Source organism: Giraffa tippelskirchi, chromosome 6 (assembly GCF_054371585.1).
Source record: "Giraffa tippelskirchi isolate mGirTip1 chromosome 6, T2T-mGirTip1v1.2.pri, whole genome shotgun sequence".
Lineage (NCBI taxonomy): Eukaryota > Metazoa > Chordata > Mammalia > Artiodactyla > Giraffidae > Giraffa > Giraffa tippelskirchi.
The window spans coordinates 1,338,489-1,352,357 of record NC_137280.1 but is presented as its reverse complement, the minus strand read 5'-3'; the positions used below and the strand labels follow the sequence as shown (position 1 = coordinate 1,352,357).

The 13,869-nt window shown below is 42.1% G+C and overlaps 1 protein-coding gene across 38 annotated transcripts in view; it reads right to left on the bottom strand.

Annotated features, from left to right (window-relative positions):
- ENPP2 (ectonucleotide pyrophosphatase/phosphodiesterase 2) overlaps nucleotides 1-13,869 on the bottom strand; it is a 132,413-nt gene that overhangs the window by 40,576 nt on the left and 77,968 nt on the right. For 28 of the 38 annotated variants that reach the window (XM_081504848.1, XM_081504856.1, XM_081504850.1 and 25 more), the window contains 3 exons: nucleotides 9,259-9,324; nucleotides 8,230-8,302; nucleotides 1,259-1,367 (listed from right to left, as the gene is read on the bottom strand). In XM_081504848.1, coding sequence (XP_081360974.1) covers nucleotides 1,259-1,367; nucleotides 8,230-8,302; nucleotides 9,259-9,324 — 248 coding nt within the window. Of the gene's footprint in view, nucleotides 1-1,258; nucleotides 1,368-3,566; nucleotides 3,723-8,229; nucleotides 8,303-9,258; nucleotides 9,325-13,869 lie in introns of all 38 variants that reach the window. The other 10 variants (XM_081504844.1, XM_081504847.1, XM_081504845.1 and 7 more) reach the window with 1 other exon arrangement.

Genomic DNA, 13,869 nt, shown 5'->3' with positions numbered 1-13,869 from the left:
ATGAATTTTATCTAGCCAGGACTTTTACAAGGCTCCAGCGGCGACTCAGTGGAACCCATCTACCTCTTAGACATCTGGCTCCACCATGTGACCAAGTGTCCTTGACGCCTCTGGGCCACTGAAGTTGAATCAGCTGTGCCACGGGCTCCAAATTCTCTATCCTCTCTGCAGCTCTCCACCAAGTCAAACTCTGGGGACACGATTCTGCAGACAGTCACGTTTAGTCCCTGCAGAAGAGCAAGTTAATCCCAGGGCTCTTTTTTTTTTTTTAATTCTCATAGATCTTCTAGAACATTCTGTAAAGCAAACTTCAGGCCCAGAGCAGTGGTTTGACTGGGGAGATTGATTTGCCCAATCTTAACAGAACACCGACTCAACCAACTTTCTTCTTTTAAACCCTCCTAGAAGGGAGCAGCCCTGTATTCCAGAGTCACAGTCTCAAACTGCTAGTTCTGGAATGCAGGAGGCATTCTCTGGAACTCAGTCTGCATACCTGTGAAGTAAGAATGTTCTCTGATGCATCCCTCCCCTAGCTCTATCAACATACAATGCTTATGATGCTCTTGATCCATGAATTTTTCTCCTTTATACAGTGATTTAGAAAACTGCTTCCTAAACTGTTTCTTCCTCTCTTTAACAGTCGTCTCTACTGAAACAGGGTCCTCTGGCTTGGGTCTAGAATTCGCTCAGTGAATGCAGGGAAATAATTTCCCTCATATGCCACTTCTATAGCAGAAGCCTATGTCTCCACCTTTTCATCATGTTCAGATTTATTTTTTAGCCATGTGAATCATGTGAGCTCCTTTTAGGGCTGTGACTAGCAGTGATATGTCATATTCACAGAGGAAACTCTTACTATCACAAGGGAACTGTCTGCAACTTTTTTTTTTTTTGCACTGCAAGACTTATGAGACTTAGCTCCCTGGCCGGGGGTTGAGTGAGCCTAGGCCCAGCAGTGAAAATGCCAAGTCCTAACCACTGGACCACCAGGGAATGCCCTGAACCTTTTTAATAAGAGACAGATTCTGGAAGAAAGGCTTTTCCTGTAAAGGGTAGGAAGATACGGGAAGTCCCTGGTTTTGATTGACATGAATGCAAGGGTTATCTCAGGTCATCTCATAGTTTTGAGTCACGGTCCAATTTCTTTCCCCATCCTAAAGAAAAGGGGCAGGAAGAAGAGGAATACAATCTGGGATTTCCGGGATTCCCCAACACCATCAGAAACGTTATCTGTTTAGATAAAGAAACAAAGTTTTACCATGGTCTCCAACAAAGATGACATTCACACAGCGATGCAGCTTTAGCTGTTTCAATCCATCCATTAACTGCCCCACGGTTTTGTCAATGTCCCTCAGAGGATTCGTCATCTGGAAAAAGGAGCAAATTAGTCCCTGAAGGTTTTTTTCTTCCAACATCTCAAAGATCTTCTAAACATGTTGGAGAGAAATCTTCGGGCCCAGAGGCAGAGCTTTGTCTAGGGGTTCCCCTGTCATTCTAAAGGGAAAGCTGGTCTCAGCACTTCTATCTGTACTCTTTAAGGAAAGTTAAACCTCTCCTCATCTAATCCCTTTCAAGATTCTTGTATACAAAAATTGAAATATTAAGGGGAATTCTTTTTTTAGAAATTAAATGGCCTTTCTAAAATATAACACTGTTCTTTACATCCAAGAATTTTGAGAGTGAGCAGAAAATCAGATGCACAGTTTAAGCTTCCTGACCCCTGAGTGAAACCACTTAGGCTTTGAACCATGGCAAGAAGATGGAGGCCAAGGGAATCAAAAGCAGCTCTGAGGTTAAACGGTAACCTTTCGCTAATGATGCTGAAATAGAGCATCATTAACACAATGAAACCCATCTAGTGTTCCAGAAAAACCTTAACTGTCAATTTCTGACAATAGATTCTTAAGAGAAGGGCCTCTCCTAGGAAACAAGCTACTACTTCTCAATTTAGTCCCTTTCAGGCTGATTATGAGTAAAATACAAATCTACAGGAGTCCAAACTTAAACAGAAGTGAATCACTGAGCTTGTTCTAGGAAGTTTCTTATTTAGCCTAATGAAAAATGAAAACTCAGTTCTCCGAAGAACATTTCCAAAGCGTAAGAATCATAACTCATCTCATGTTCTTGCTTCAAATGGAAGTTTCTGACAGCATGAAAGTGAAAGTGAAGTCACTCAGTCGTGTCTGACTCTTTGCAACCCCATGGACTGTGGCCCGCCAGGCTCCTCTGTCCATGGGATTTCCCAGGCAAGAATACTGGAGTGGGTTGTCATTTCCTTCTCCAGGGGATCCTCCTGACCCAGGGATTGAACCGTGGTTTCCTGCATTGCAGGCAGAGTCTTTATTGTCTCAGCCACCGAGGAAGCCCCATAGCATGAATGCCCCCACGTACTAGAGGTACTGGGGACATCCCTCTCAGCTCTGGGCAATAGAAAGATTTTCAAGAAACACCCCATCAGCCAAACACCTGACAGTACTTTAGCTGAACCTGACAAGTGAGCTACAATCACACACATCCACTCAAGATGTCTCCGACAAGAGCAGAAGGGATCCGCATATCGTTTTTCCTCAGACACGTAATATTATCTTCCATTGGCATCTTCTCAGAGGACTCAAGATCTTTCCTCATATCATGTCATCAGTACAGTCAAGGTGTAAATTTGTTTTCCTTTATGACAGAAGTCAGTATTTCAAATTCTGTCCCAAGGAGTAAGCCAAAAGTGAAAGTTTCAGAGCCACGTACACAGCGTAATCTGAAGAGACTAACAGAGGGTGGACAGTGGCGTTTGCTTCTGAGGAAACCATGCTCTCCTGTAAGACCTTCACTTAGACAAATACCAAATGCACAGCCTATAACAACCCCTGGGAACAGATTAATTTCCTTTAGCCAATAAGGTGACTCAGGCTAAAACCCAGAACCTACTTCTCAGTGATCAGTTCAAACAATAAATAAGATAGTGCCTTGGCGGTATCCGAAGGTGTCTGGAAAAGGAACAACCTAGAGGCTATTGTGAATGGAATGAAAAGAGAAGACACTGCCCGCATCTCTAAAGAAAACACACCCGCCCTATCCCCCATCTCTCCTCTCTGCTTCCCGTTCACCTCTTTCCGGTCTATCACCTAAGACCGCCTCTGAACTCGGAGCAGACAGCTAACCTAATCCAGTATTCTATTGAGTTCTAATCTACACCGTCTTCGAGGATTTCCCCAACTACCTTGCTGGGTTGTTCTCAAGAACCAAGGTTACAAACAACTGTGACAAATTCTGTGGAAAAGTGCAAGCACAACCAACAGCTCTCCTAATGTTCATTCAAGCCTACATGTTCATACTAGTTTGGGGGCAACTAACTCTAAAGAAAGTAGAAGGCTGTTTGTTTTTTGGCTGAGAGTTCAAGAACGCGTCACATGAGTGCTAACCTCTGAAGTACTAGATTCTTCTCGACTCAAAGCCAAGGATGACGCGCCAGATTTTTTCTGAAATGCATTCAGCTGATTTTCAAACCAAGGCACTGAAGGGAACCTCCAGCGCTGCCCGCCACAAAGCTTTGGAACAACAGATAAACTTACTTTGTCCTGACGAGCTTCCGCGGCATATTGATCCATCCTATGCACTTTTCTTCTTCTTTTCTTTGGAGGAGTAACTGGTCTTTCCTGTCTCCTCTTAGGGGTAACCTTCCTCTTAGGTCTCTTAGCCGGAGTAAAAGGTGAACCATAACTACTCTCCTGTACCGGCGGATAGAGATGTGTGGACTCAGAAGCCGTCTGTCCCTCTGGGTCAGGTAATAAAGCTCACACTTTGCCATCTAGGGTCAGTGAAGTCTTAGTTAAAAAACAAAAAGCAAACTAAGACTCCTTCTGAAGTGATTTAAAAAGAAATTGGTATGAGGGACGATTTGGGGAACTCTACAGAGAGAAGCTTCCTAAATTGAACTCGATGCTGCTGGCATAGCTTCTTCACTGAGAACAAGAATATACTTTAAGAGGATCTGGTCATGTGGCTCTCTTTTGGCTGAGGAGCCTACTTGTGGATACACCTGAACTTGACACAGAGTTCTGTATTCCACAACTCCTGTGTCATGGAGAGGCTGGTCCTTGGTTATGAAAAACTCTCCATGTGTAAAGTACTCGCTGAAAAATAAATACTAATCACTCAGTCATTTCAAGGTGCAAAGGGATTCATGGAGGTAGTTTCAATTCAGATTCGGACAGGTATCTGTTCAGACCACCAAATATATCCATGCAACTGTCACCTTCCTTGGAAAGGATCAGGAAAAAAAAAAATTTAAACCAAGGATGAAATGAAACATAAATACCAAACAATCCTCCTTGGTCATGAATATACTGATATTTCCACAAATCAGGAGAGAGTTTCCCACTGATAATTTAGGTTTTAGAGAGGAACTCTAAGCCAAGAAATAATCATAAATAGAACTGTCATTTAAAAAAAATTCTCTCATAAAATTAGATAAAATGCAAAAAGTCATCAAGATCTCTTCGTCTTAGTGTATCTATATCAAGAGTCTACTTATCCTCTTTCTGTTAGAAACTCCCCTCTTGGTGGTGGCCTGGAGGGTAGAGACTGTACTATGCATTTTGTTTTGAAAATCTCTTGGGTGGTAAAGGCTGATAAGTAACTGAGGAAAGAAGATAACCTTTTGGGACTTCCAAATGCTGGAGAAAAACAAGCCCCTGATTTGCGGATGGTGCAAAGGTGAATTAAAGCAGCAAGCCCTGCCATCTACCTAGCTGATTTCTCTCGGGGGGACTGTTCGAGAATCATTCAGATGCAAGAAGGGGCAAAGGAGGAGTGATGTTAGTGTGTCCCCGGGACGCATCTGCCATGCGATGTCACTGTGTCCAGAGCAAGCACTGCAAAGACACTGCCGTCCCATCCTCTCTCTCCCGTAGAGGATGGACAGACACAGCTCCTCCCCAGACTCTGGTTTGGTTTGCTTGTTTGTTTTTAAATGCGTCCAGTTTAGCCAATTCCCCATGAGATGAGAAGCAAAAGGAAAAAGAGAGTTTACCATTTCATGGTCACCAAACACATCCAGCTAGCGCTCAAGTCTGCCCATCAGACACTCGGCCATTTGCAAGAGCCTCAACATTCCGAAGACCGCAGAGACGAGCCCTTCCACTTGCAGGGGTTAGAGGAGCAGCGGGGAAACAGGATTTAGTCACAATGAGTTTTCATCCAGGGATTACATGGCACGTGTTTCCTTCTTCGAATGTTAGAGGCAGACGGAGGCTCCGTCTCACTGACCAGCCGCACTTTAGTCTGACTTTAGAAGGCTGAGCCTGAGGTTATTAAAGGATGGGAAGGAGAGGGGGCAAATTTCCCTGCTTTTCAGAAGGATACTTTGCCGTCTGAAGGTAGTAACTAGCCAGCCAAAGCTCTGCCTCGGGCCTGAAGAGCAGCCGAACCAAGAGTCACGGAGAGAAGCACAGAAGGTCAAAGAGGAAAAGGTTGTGCCAATAATCAAAAGCAAGCATGTTTTCAGAACATTCACCATTACACTATGAAACCAGGAGCGACATGCCACTGCTCGGAGCTACAAGCCCCGTGTGTGGTCATCTCATTTAATAACCTTTGCGAATCATCCTGAAAAAAGTATACTCAATATCAGGCGAAGAATCACAAACTTCAGCTGTATTGGAACACACAACATGTTGCCAGATTGAATCATTTTGATTGAATATCAGATGCCAGGTATATTCTCATTAGATGTAAAAGACAGCATGTCACTGATCTCAACAATAATCTTTCAGCTAGTATAGTCTTTGCACGCTCAATAAAGACAAGTGAGAGATATATATTATTAGGTAGATAAACCAATTTTGTCTACCACACACACAAAAAAGAGGTTTTTCTGGCTTTGGTTTCATGTTTGAAAAGTATAAAGTGTTTTGTGTTTCTTTCAGTAAAAAATAAGATTTCTAGAACCAAATGAGAATTAGTTGAAATCTGATACCCCTTTCTTCTTAAGGGAAGAAAGTGATCAAGTTCTCAGGTTATCGTAACAGAAGGTACATTCCAACACCTCATCATATATGTTTTACCCTGTGGATGTATGAGAATATCCCAGTTATAAGAAGCATTAATACTAAAAAGAATATAGCAAGAATCCTTCTAACTCTCAGCTCAGAAATACTGAGGAAAAAAAGATTTATATGTTTATGAGAATCCTGAACCTAGAACCATCATTACAGCCAGTTAAAGCTTCCTATATTACGCTTTATTTATCGCTGCTCGGTACTTAAAAAAAACTTTAAATTCATTTCTCGATCAAAACACACACACACTTTCAAGTAAGTAATTATAACTTAACTATGTATATGAGAAATCCAGAGATGCTTGTGGATAAAGAACATTCATTGCTAAGCCTTATAACTTTTAAGGGAATGAAAATTATAAGAATTATACCTTTTCTGTATTGTAAAAAGCCACCTTTTGACATAAAGAAAATGTTCTGTGCGGTTTGGACATGGCTATTAATGGATCACTGCTTATCTGCTGACCTGCAGGAGAGTCAAATGGTTCTCTGGTCTGGGAGTCAGAAGTTCCATTTCCAAGTTCACTTACCAGCCGAGCAACTGGAGTAGCCCCTCTTCAAGTACCAGCCTCTTGCTTTTTAAAGAATGGCTATACCCATCTCTGTTTGCCTCTGTTACAGGGTCTTTTAGGGATACTATTATCCAAGCAAAACTGAACCTTTAAATAGGGCACATGGAACTTCTTAGGGCTTGGTTTTTTGTTGTTTTTTTTTAACATCTTAATAAAATGAGGCTCCTTTTGTTCCCTTTAATCTCAAAGAAAATCATCCTAAAGATAAAACAGCCATGCTTGCTCTGGCAAGAATAAGTTCTGTGTTTCATGTATGCAGATGTTTATCTCATTTTATCATTTGTGTTTCATAATCATGCACAGTGATTAAACATCAAAGGAATAGGAAAAAGAACATCGGACTTATATGACTTCAATGATTTAAGGCAAACTAAGAATGGTTTCACATAGCCGCTAGTTTCCAGTGCTTAAAGAAATCACCACTGAACTGATGTTAAAGCATTCAGAAGTATTTATGGTTCTTAGTATTTACTGCCTTTGTTTAAACATCCTGCATTTTGATCAAAAATACTTAAGCCAAGACACACTTATCTGTATTTCCTTAGTCATTCTTATGCTGAACATGATAAACTTAATCATAGCCAACAGTGCCATTGGCTATCTGAGCACAGGAGGTATTTTTCATCATCGAAGAGTTTGTGAAATAATTTCTCATCCAAAACCAATTTTTATCATGTTGATGTAGACCTCACTGCCCCAGGAAGAAAGAGTGGTGGAAAACATTTAAAATGTTAAAAGATTTAGATTCGCAAATCCTAGCATATTTTCAAATGATCTATGCTGAAGCACTGGGAAAATTTCCATCACTTGATAAAAGAACAACATAATAAAATCTCACCATGACTTTTCCACCTCTTGAATTTGAAGTTCTCCTGCATACTACCTTACAAACCGATCGGTCTACTAAGATTCCTGAGTGTTTGCTATAAGGGTGTCACACTGCTTTGCTAAACAGATTCATTCAACAGTGTTTTTCTCTCAGTTAAGAATTTGTTTCGCTTTAGGGGGTGAGGGATACGTTCACAGTCTTGGTCCTGGTGGTGTTCTCCCGGGTATATACCTGTGCCAAGATTTATCAAATAAAAGTGTCCCATGCTACGGTGTTTTCCAGGTTACTTGTACCTGCAAAGGCTACTGAGCTGACCTATCCCCTCTGAACTGCACACCCTCCTAAGGGAGATGCGGTTCAGGTGTGCTGTCCTGTACTGCAGGTTTTGTCTCTAGATTCGTTTCCACTCCTGTCCCGGTGACAGCGAAGGCCAGCCCTTCCCGGTCCTTCATCTTCTGACTGATGCCTGCAGGACTGCAACCTACGAACACCAAGTGGCTGGAATATATGAACACCAAGCTGGAAGATAGGAACACCCCCCTAGGAACACCAAGTTTAGGATATGCTTGCATACCAAATCAATCTGAAATGAAGTTCCTGTAAGAAAAACAGGTATGTTTAAGATTTGTTTAAATGTTTTCACTCTTGCAGTTCTTTGACTCTGTATCCACCATGCACACACCAACACGTCCAGAGACTGTGCAGATCCTGAAATCAGGTCAGTACATGAGGTGGCCCAGGGACACAGGCTCTCAGGCAGAAGATAAGCTACTAACCTCAGGGCCAAAGGGGCCATACTTGTGTCCAGAGAAATCAGGCTGTTCGGAATAGAAGGCATAGACTGAAGGCCTACGGGAAAATTGGAAGGTTCAGAATCTCCCCAAACCACACACAACAAAGAATATCACATATCCCTACACATTACCAAAGCATCATTGCAAATCAAGTTAATCACCCAACCACTGCTAGTCTTATCATGAAAAAAGTCTCTTTCTTTTTTTTTTTTCTGTTGTTTTCTATTATTTCCACATCCACCATCCTCTACACCACCCCCGCTGTGGTAACTACCTGGTTACCACCTTCAGGAATAAAAACTCAGGAGGAAAATCTGAATGCAAACTCAGGTCTTTTGATCCCTAAGATAATAGAACCCAGTGAGAGTTCATGGGGCCATGCAATCTGCAGCCTGAAAATACAGCTCCATTCAAGTGAAAATAATCAGTCTTCTGGATTGGGAGTTTGGGATTAGCCGGATGCAAGCTATGACCTACTGAATGGATAAGCAATCCTTACTGCTTATATAGGATTGTTTATATGCACAGCATAGGGAACTACAGTCCACATCCTGTGATAAACCATAATGGAAATGAATATGAAAAGCATGCGTGTGTATATACATAACGCATACCCGAGCCACTGTGCTGCACAGTAACAACTAACACAGTGTAAACCAACTACACGTCAGTAAAATAAACCCTTTTCAAAAGTCAGTCTTCATGCTTTCCCAATTCTTGGGATGCTGCTGGTTTATTTACCAAAGCCAAGAACTCCCTCGAGCTCTGCTGTAGTGACCAGGATTAATAGCTGGAGTAATTCACGTAATTAAATGGTCCTCAGTAACCTACGCCCATTGTGCCCTAAATCCCTCTTAGGGAGGTCGCGTTTAAGGCTCAGAAGTGCAAAACTAGTAACAACAGCAAACCTTGGCTGTGCTCCTACTGCACAGGCATCGGGCTATTCCCCCAGTTCCGCTCTGAGACAGACACGCACTCAAGAAAGAGGGGAGCGGGGGAGGGGGCGGATACCTTTCGTGGTCCGGGAGGGTCAGCCACTGCAGGATGGTCAATATTCTCCGCTCGTGGGGGATCACCCTGTGGGGGAGCAAGCAGCATGCGTGAGGCTCGGCGGCAGCTCCACCAACGGCAGCCTGCCGCGCCCCGGCCCTTGCACCCGGGCCAGCGGCTCTCTACTTACCACCATCTGTTTTCACTTCACTGAAGTGAAAGATCTCTTTTCCAATTAGTGTTTAAATGTCCATTTCTATTTGCAACAGGTCATGTTGCTCAGCCTCGGCCACAGAAGACAAGACTGGAAACTCTGATTCACAGTCAAGTGAAGAATCTGCTTTGCTCACAAAGGCTCGGCTGCAGACAAAAAGGACCCTGGACTCGGGTAGCTGTGGCCACCAAGGGACCAGGACTTATATCCTCAGTCTGCCTTCTGCTAGCATGACCTCTCTTGACCTCTAGGCTTCTTTGACCTCTCTCAGCCTCAGTTTACTCATCAGTAAAGTAAAGATGATAGTAACACACACCGCACAGCTTGGTTGTAAGGATGAAATGAGGCAAGATAGGCAAAAGCCATGCATAGGGCTTAGCACATAGTAAGTGCTAAAAAATGTCCTTATTTTCATGAACGATCAAGATTAGTCACCATGCTATCTCGAAATAGCTATATGACTTAAGAAACATTGTTGAATCTGAAATTTTAAGTTCCTCATCTATAAAATAAGGGGTTAGGAAAGGTATTCGGGAAATTCTTTTCTAGCTCTATAAAAAATCTATCAAGAATAGGCACATATAATTATGAGACTGACAAAAAGGGTATAATCTTCATCCACAATGACTTTTGTGTTTAAGTCTCATTCCTCTGTTGAAATATAATTACCTCAGTCTGGCACTCGTTTCAAGAGCCCTCGGCTAGCAGGATAGCACTGTATCGTGGGCTGACTTAGTTACATTAAGATGCTCACAAGCTGAGCGATGTTTTTATCGGGAAATTTGCTTATTCTTTCCTAACAAGAAGCGTAACATGCTTTTCTGCTCCCTCATTCAAGACCAGGCGTTGGAGCATGTTTACAATAAATTTAAACTGAAGCCCAAGTTTAACTGTGGATAGTAAAAATGATTGTGGCCAAGAGTGAAACTTAATGTAAACTGTGGTCTCTGGGTGACAATGATGTGTCAATAGAGGTTCATCATTTGTAATCAGGGTACCACTCTGGTGGGGGATGTTGATCCTGCGGGAGGCTGTGCCAGTGTGGGATGTGGATGGAGGTACTGGGTTGGACAAAAAAATTGTTCAGATTTTCCCATAAGATGTTAGGGAAAAACCCTAATGAACTTTTGGGCCAAGCCAATATATGGGAAATCTTTGCTCCCCCAGTTCAGTTTTACTGTGAACTTAAAACTGCTCTAAAAAATTAACTATTAAAAATGTATTATGGGATACTGGGTGAGCCATTTCAGCTTTCAGTTTTGGTAGACACGCGCGTGGGCGAGCCGGGGGAAGACAGACGTTCAGAGTCACAGTAGACTAGCGTTGGCAGCTCCACTCAACAACCTCCCCCAGAGCCTGCCCCACCCACCCTCATCAACACCACCCTTCCCTGAGAGACGCTGGGTCTGTCATCTCCCTCTCTGACCACTTCTCTGTCTAGAACTATCCTACCTGCCCAACAAAATCATGTTTACCATAAAACAAGTTCTCATTTACACAAAGTCCAATGCTACTGAATAAACGTGATCTTGTTTATTATATCCTATAATTGAATTAGAAGTAGGCAAAGCAAAGCCAGGTTAATCGCTTGAGGTATTTAATTCCTCAGCCTTAGAAATCCCCTGTATCTGAACAAAATAATTACATATTTTGAATTCTTTCCTAACTTAAAAGAAAAGCAAGTGTCGTAGTCTTTTCATTGTGCCTTACTTCACTACCTACCTAACAAGCTGCTTTATTTTACGTAATTGGTGTTAAGTCACAAAGATGGATTCTGATGGACTCACTTGATGCTAATGGAAAAATACAGATTAATAGAATTTGTTTCAAGCTCAGAATGTTCACCCTTTAAACGCCTTCTTTGGACGGGGTACTTGACAAGTAGGGGACAAAAACATCAGCTCTGAGGTTTATACTGGTGATGGGACTTCGGCAAGTTACTTAACCTTTTGTTGCTCTATAAAATGAGCTATCTTACAAGATGGTGATAAGGATTAAAAGAGATAATCAGTGTAAAGTACTTAGCAAAGTGTCTGGCACATTGAAAAATGTTAGCTTTTATCATTATGGACTGGATTCACGTGTGTGTGTAGTTACTCAGTCGTGTCCGACTCTTTGCGACCCCATGGACTGTAGCCCTCCAGGCTCCTCTGTCCATGGGATTCTCCAGGCAAGAGTAGTGAAGTGGGGTGCCATTTCCTTCTCCAGGGGATCTTCCCAACCCAGGCATTGAACCCAGGCCTCCTGCACTGAAGGTAGATTCCTTACCATCTGAGCCACCAGGGAAGCCCTGGATTCACAGGCCCACAGAAATGATACGCTCACTCATGAAATATCTGTTGAAAGCATATTTCATTCAAGGCATTTATGTGAATATAAATAAAGATACAAGATGCTCCTACCAAAAAAAAAACCAATACGGAACAGTTACCATTTTCTGCCCGGAGAAATAAGCAGGTGATCATCCTTTTCTGGGCGAGGGCCCGTGTGGGGTAGGAGCCAAGAGGAGCATGTGGGCGTCTGAGTATCCGCTGAAACCATGACCTTGGGCACAGCGTTTTACCTCTCTAAGCCTTGGCGTTCTATCACAGACATGGGGAGGCACACAGAGGGGTCTCTAAGTTTCCCTGCAGATCTAGGGCCACCTTTATGAAAAAGCCTCAGAGGGTAGAAAAGACATGGCCCCTAGCCATGAATGTTTAAAGTTCGATGCAGACACGGCACAAACAGATCTGCAAAGGAAGAGTGTACTCCAAGCAGCAAGGGATTCATGCAGCTGTCTTCACCATTACTGGCTGATACAGAATTTCTCATGAGACCAAGTACATTAGACATGTTAGAAGAAGAAAAGGAAATAGGAAAAAAAAGGAAGATGAACTAGATGAGGTATTTAGTGCTAAAGGGGAACAAATTAGCTTAGGTCATACATAGATAGCCGTTCTCTGGTCATTGTTGAAAGAGATAATGCGAATAAGAAAACAAGTACCATTTGTTGGCCGTTCTCTATGTACTAAGCACCCTACTAAGGACTTTAAACAAGTTAATTCAGTCTATCTTCATGACACCCTAGGGTGAAGACACTATCATTCCCGTTTAAAGATGAAGACATTGATTTGTCACGAGATTAAAACACTTGTTCAAGGTCAGCAACCTATTGCGCAGCAGAGCTGGGACTGGAATCAACCCGACACCCATACATAAAGGGAACTACTGCTCTGAGAATGAGTCGACAGAAAAGAACGTAACGGAGACACAGCTGAGCAGGATTCTGAAACGAAATACTATCATTTGAAAAGCAAGGCTAATTCTAGGTTGCAGGACGGAACCAGGTTAAAAAGATGACTCTCAAAGTCTAAGTCTACGGTTTGAATCTGCTTAAATTTGAAAATTTTCAGTATGGATGATGTGTAGATTTCCTTGACATATATTCCAATAAATACCTGGAAGTGGGACCATATTTTTTAAGTTCTAAAGACATTTTTTTAAAAAAAGAAAGAAAGAAAATGAATTCAAGTCACTTCCAGGATACAGAGATAAAAGAAGAATAGTCTGAGAAGCAAAGCAAAACTACAGGCAGAGCACACAAAAGCTACCTTCTTGTAAGGTTTGAAATGGGTGGAGAAAATTACCATTCAGAACCAGAACACTATGCCTTTTCAATGAAGCTCTGCAGCAGTTTCGGGGGGTAAGGGTGAGGACTAAGTATTAATTATACTGTTGGTGCCTCTCCATTTTGCCAGCCAAATATGTTGCGGAGAAGAAGAAATCACTTCTATAAGCACCAATGACAGCCAAGGGTTAAAAAATGTTATGCATAAGATTAAACTGGTAAATCATTATGTCATTTCTAACATGCACATCTTCTCAGCCAAGAAGATCTCTTTTTAAAAAGAAAAGGGGAGACTTTTAAGGGACACTCTCTGTCTTAGCTTCAAATCACCAAACCCAATTTCAATTTAGCCCTTCAAATCTGAAAAAGCTACCTTTCTTCCTGAATTTTGAGAATATAGAGGGTACCATTCTGGATTAATCTGAACCTGTGATTGCTCTCAGCACTCTACTATTACAGAATAGTCAGATTTTTGTTACGGCATAAGAAGCAAATATGGAAACAGCTTTAGGTGGTTTAAAAAAAAAAAAAAAACAAGATGGAAAGAACATCTCAGTGGGAACAAAATTCCCATGAAAGTTGAAACAGATTCCTTTTCTTACTAAGGAACCTCAAACATAATCAACATGTTGACACTTTTATTAGGTAAGTTTCATCTTAAGACTGTTTCATGAACATTAACTACTAATTCGCCCCATCACCTCTGTGGGGAAGAGAAGAAGTTTCTTTTCTCTTATTAAGGAAACCCTGGAGCTCAGTAGGAAAATGAGGGGGAAACAGAGACTTCCTCTTGGTCTCCTGTCTGAAG